Genomic DNA, 5,831 nt, shown 5'->3' on the forward strand with positions numbered 1-5,831 from the left:
TGTGTGTGTGTGTGTGTGTGTGTGTGAAATCCATATTTCAAGTTGAAATATTTATTATTTATTTTTAATTGATTAAGTTAAAAACTGTGACTTACCCGAGTCACCAAGTTGACTGGCTAGAGTCATCGATTCCAATAAGGCCGAGTCCCGGCTATGCCAACCATGCTTTGGCAAGGACTAATTGACTTTAAACCCATTTAGGCTCAAACTAAGATGTCAGCTTTAGTGGGTAGGCCAAATGACTCAAGTCAAACCATGACTATGATCAAATGGAGTCTAGGGCTGGTTTCCACTTCAAACATGACTCTATTAGACAAGATCAAGTTCATCCGTGAAATAAGATAAGAACTCAAGATACCTATTTACAAATAGTTCCGATCGATTAATTAGGCCGCAAAACCTTATTTATTCTCCCGAGTGTCCAATGGAATACTTAACCCAAACAAAAAAACAACATGGTCTGCAAAATTTCCCTCTTAACAGGAAAAAAAATCCATTTGAATCTCTCTGCGAATCGATGCTCTAGATTCCACACATGGGAACATAATGTAAAAAATAAATAAAATCAGATAATCTATCAGAAGGAAGCTTGGTATTCTACTAGGGGACTATCCCATATCTCGGCTGCCAAAAAAGCAAAATAGAAGAAAAAACACTTTCTCAAATATGGATGCACCCACTTGTCATAACCAAACGTGCATTTTATTTGGGCAAGTCATGTCTCTTTCCTCTTCAACTGGAGCTTGATTGGAGACTTCTTCCTCAGTTGGAGCTATATTGGGATCTTCTTCCTCAGTTGGAGTTATATTGGTATATTCTTCCTCTGTGGGTGCTAGATTGTGATCTTCGTCAGTGGGAACTAGATTGGGATCTTCTTTCTCAGTTAGAGCTAGATTGGTATATTCTTCCTCGGTGGGTGCTAGAATGTGATCTTCTTCCTCAGTGGGAACTAGATTGGGGTCTTCTTTCTCAATTAGAGCCCGGTTGAGATCAAACCCTCTGCCTTTCTTAGGCATATGCAATCTCATGTGTCCACCTAAAGCTTGCCCACTTGGGAAGCTCTTCCTGCAAATCGAACACTCGTGGTGGCGGGCGTTCGCTTCCACTCTCCCTGCACGCTGCTCCTCACTGTGCTCACTGATAGTCTTTGCTTTCGCATGGCCGGCACGATGGCCGCCGAGAGCTTGGAACCTTGTAAATTGGGCGTTGCATGTCTTGCACTGATACATCTTCACCGGAGGCAGAACAAGCGCCGCCTGAGGTATTATAGGAGGCCTGAATTCGGCTTCACCACCATTAGCAGCCATAGAAGGAAGTCGATCTGTACCTCTGTCACCAGGAAGCTAAATTTGGCCTCGTTGGCTCCCCATGCATATATATGCTTCTGCTTCAAGCAGACTATAGTAGAAGCTGCTGTAAGCAATGTTTTGACTTGTTATTTTTTTTAGAAAAAAAGAAACAAAGGCTTGCTACGAACTAAATCAGATTCTTAACATAATTTTCTTGATCTTAGGTGTCTTACTATATATGGACTTCCTTAACGTTAAGACGTACTACCAATGAGCTGTAAGTGCCCAGCTTCAAACCCCAGTGGTACGTTGGATAATAACTGGTAGTTTCCTCTCTCTCTCAACTTCACTTCCGTCTGCAACCCAGCCTCTTTGCTTGTCTGATTCCCCTAAAGGCAAAAATAGACTCTATCTCTAACACTTCTCTTATCAACCCTTTAATTTTATTATTTCTGACAAGCGTGTTAGGCAGGTAGGTCGATGGTGGCCTCTCTCTTCCCATATTCCTTCAAAGAATCTCTCTCTCTCTCTCTCTCTCTCTCATCCAACGGATCCAGGTTGAGCTTGGCTTTGTTGTCGGTTGTTATCTGTCTGTAGTTTCTTTTTCTTTAGCTATTTTTTGTTTTGTTCTCTATATTGTTCGGTTCATGGGTTCAACATTTTGTTGATCTTCATGAGTGGTAATGTTGATCTTCTTTCGGCTCTCTCTCTCTCTCTCGTCTTCTTTTTCTTCTTCCTTCTCAACCCTGTTTTTCTGTGATCCGGCCCTTCAACCCTCTTTAGCCATTATTGCCACGATGAGAGAGTGCAGAGTCCCCGCGCTCTTAACCACTAGAATGAGGCCATAATAAGGGGATTTCGCAAGACTTCCTACTGTTCACCTCTGTGTATTTGGACGTGATCATTGAGGGGTTTTTTCTGTTTGATTTCTAGAGTTCTTAAAAAAATCTCCATTCAATGGATATGATGTGTACACTTGTGGGGAGAAGAGTGAGCCATAATGCTAATATGAGGCATGGGATTTGTTTCTTTTCAATGCTATATTATTTCTATTTTTCATGTGTGAATAATTCATGAGTAATTAATTCTGTTTATAGAATTATTTGGTTTCCGTTATATTTTGACATGGGAGCCATTTGAGGAATAAACCTCCCTTGTTTCTACACTTTTTTTTATCGTACATATCATACAAATTCATATTTATCATGCTTAATAAAGTATAATAATGATATTTAATTTATGTTTGATTCATTTGATATAATGGAAAGAAAAAGGGTTTTCCCTTCATGGCTAGGTTCAAGATTTTGTCTAGAAATTTTAATCACCTTATCCTTATTTGTGTTATATTCTGTTTATTTGGTAGTAAATATATACTAAAATCATGGCCATAGATTTCTGATGGCAGTTCCATTGTTCTCAGAATATTACGTGGCCATGTCCAGTAGCAAATTTTTCATGTCTTTTTTTATCCAAAGTCAATATTGTTGTGGCTCCGCGTGGTTGGTAGGAGCTGTCAGTGAATGTCTCCCTGTGGTGGGACGTTGCAGGTTCAAATCCCAGTGGTATGTTGAATAATAACTAGTACGGTCTGCCTAAGCCCAGCTTGCCTTTCAAAAATAAAATCAATATTGTTGCTTTCTCTTGACTGCAAAGTCTAATAAATCAAACTAGACATGCACATGGGTTGTAAACTGTATGTGCATGTAGCTAAGAAGCTTGTATGCAGTGTGACAAATATCGCGAGATTTATGAAAATCTCATGATAATATCGTGAGAAATTGCCTGAAAGTTTAAAACGGCAATTTCTCATGAGATTTACAAAATATCGCGAGAATTATGAAAAAACATAAATACCGTGATTTAAACGCGATATTTACGTTTTAAACAACTATTTATCATGAAAAAAATTGTGTATTTTTATTTTTAAATAATTTTTATTAATATTTTCTTATAAAAATAATTTTTATATTTTTAAATTGATTTTTTTATTGCCGAGATTTTGCCGAAAAAATGCGATATTTATGGATTTTTTTAATTTCTCGCAAGTTTTTGAAAAACGAGAAATTGTCGATAAAAACGTTTGTCACTATGCTTGTATGGTAGGAGCAGCCAAGGCACGTCACCTTGTGTTGGGACGTTGCATGTTCAAAACCCAATGATATAGTTGTATAACTGGTAAGGGTCTGACCTAACCCCAGCTTGACTTCCATTCAAAAAAAAAGATATGTTTTATAAGAGTAGAATGTCGCTAAAATGGTTATCCAGGGTTTCTGTTGTGAATCCTACAACAGTTGAGGTCATATAACATTATTTCTTCTGTGCAACTTTTGTCTTGGAATGAGTAAATAGAGTAAGTATGGTTCAGTGGGTGATTCCAACAAAATTTACTGAGGCTGACAAGAACAAAGTTTAGCTTTTTATAACATTTTTCATTTATGCAGCATCAACTTGTCTAGAGAGAAAGCTCTTTAGATAGCCAGAAGCAGTGTGCTTACTAATTTGTTTCAATAAATTGATTTTCTAGAATTATTTAAAAAACATTTGTTTTCCTGTATGAATTGGATGACTTAGCATTGACCCTGAATACTAGATTAGTTGTACTATCTTAAGGGTTCTTTATGTTGAATCCCAATGATTACTGCTTCTCAGCTTGGCCTTCATAAAATATAAATGATATGAAGAAAGATAAATTTAGTAAGCTTGCATCTTCTTGGTCCTTATAGATCATAAAGTTGGTCAATTTTTTCAAGTGCTATGATATGGAATATGGTAAAATATATATTTTCTTGGTTTGATTCTATTGATTTTCATTCTCTTTGAATATCTAGATGATGTGTTTCTTTAATGTTGGCATATCTTTGTCTAGTATATATACAAAAATTATTTGGGCAATATTTATGGAAAACACCTGAACTTATCAAGGTCTTTGTTGTTATGGAATTTTAGTGCTTAGTATTAAAGAGCAGATGAAAGTAGAATATTTTTTTGTGAACGTCAAAATTATGTATTGTTTAAATATGGTGAATTTTAGACATTTATACAAATCTGTTATGATTTTATGTTGTAGTGTACTACGAAATTTTGCAGCTTCATCAAGTGTTGCAAGCTAGATGGTTCGGAGTAACGAAAGAAGAAAAGGTTGAACTTTTGGTGGCCGAATTGAAAATAAGTAGAGAAACTTAGCATATATGCACTTTAGGGGCAACAAGTGCATCAAATAATTAGATTAACCCACACAACTCACCAAAAAATAGAAAATATGATGCCATTCAACACTGACAGCTAAGGCCAAAAGGCAATATAACATGAACCCATACATTCATGCAGGCACGATCTATCTTCAGCAAAAGGTTAAAAAAGAAAAAAAAAAGCATTCACAGTCATATGCAGTCCAAAACAAAGGCCCAAATCTAGTTTAGTACATTTCAAAACAGGTCATTCCCACAATTAAATTCTACAAAGATGTTAAAACAAGCCACTTCCTACAGTTAAATTCTAAGACCACAAAAGATATGGCAATAAAAGCATTCAACAATAAATTGTAGTCACTTTTGTCAACCAAACAGAACTTGTGCACCTAAGGAGCTCATCCTTTTCATATTGCCTACCCTCCTTTTACTATTCTTATGACCTCCATAATTTGAATGCTTCCTATTGTTGAGAATAAATTAAACTTGAACAAATGTTTCTAGAATAATTGAGTATGTACAAGTTTCTAAGAGTCTTCTAGAATTATTGAGTATGTATAAGTTTCTAAAAGTCTTCTAGAATTATTGAGTATGTACAAGTTTCTAAGAGTCTTCTAGAATTATTAAGTAGGTACAAGTTTCTAAGAATCTTTTGGAGTCTCAATACATCTAGAAAGGTCTTACTAGTGCTATAAAAGCCTAGTCTAAGAGTCATTGTAGGTATCAAAGTGTGAAGAGCTTTTTTGAGTAAAAGTATTAGAAGTCATTCTCCATCATCGTTCTTCACTTTTCTCTTCATTCTATATTTTATTCTCTTCAAATTGGTATCAGAGCTTTGTTCGATTAAAATGAACAACTCTATTCCTCTTCCTTTCGTCCCTCAATTAGCCAAAGAAAATTACGGCAATTGGAGTATCCAAATGAAAGCTATTCTTGGATCTCAAGAATTGTGGGAGATAGTTGAAAAAAGCTATGTTGAAGTTGAAAATAAAGAAGAAATATCACAGGCTCAAAGAAAGAGTTTAAAAGCATCGAGAAAGAAAGATAAAAGAGCTCTTGTGGTAATCTACCAAGGAGTAACCTCAAATGAAGTCGCTTTTGAGAAGATTGTGTGTGCTACTTCCTCAAAGCAAGCATGGGAGATTTTGGAAAGTTTATTTAAATGAGGTAAAAAGGGTCTGTTTGCAAACTCTTCGAGGTGAGTTTGAAGGTTTGCATAAAACGGAGTCGGAATCAGTTTCTGATTATTGTTCACGAGTATTGTCTATAGTTAACCAATTAAAAAAAGAAATGATGAAACTATGGATGATGTTCGTGTCATTGAGAAAATTCTTCGTTCTTTGGATTCAAAATT

The 5,831-nt window shown here is 35.9% G+C and overlaps 1 protein-coding gene across 1 annotated transcript; it reads right to left on the reverse strand.

Moving 5' to 3' along the window:
* Positions 1-421: 421 nt before the first annotated feature.
* LOC149821288 (uncharacterized) lies at positions 422-3,206 on the reverse strand. Its single transcript, XM_089983118.1, has one exon. It carries the CDS (start codon positions 1,305-1,307, stop codon positions 684-686), a length of 624 nt encoding a protein of 207 aa, XP_089839244.1. The 5' UTR covers positions 1,308-3,206; the 3' UTR covers positions 422-683.
* Positions 3,207-5,831: the final 2,625 nt, after the last annotated feature.

Source organism: Nuphar pumila, chromosome 12 (genome assembly GCF_984573655.1).
Source record: "Nuphar pumila chromosome 12, dmNupPumi1.hap1.1, whole genome shotgun sequence".
NCBI classification, from domain to species: domain Eukaryota; kingdom Viridiplantae; phylum Streptophyta; class Magnoliopsida; order Nymphaeales; family Nymphaeaceae; genus Nuphar; species Nuphar pumila.

Coding starts and splice junctions, on each gene's coding strand:
- LOC149821288 (XM_089983118.1), bottom strand. CDS start 1,307: ATGGCTGCTAATGGTGGTGAAGCCGAATTCAGGCCTCCTATAATACCT.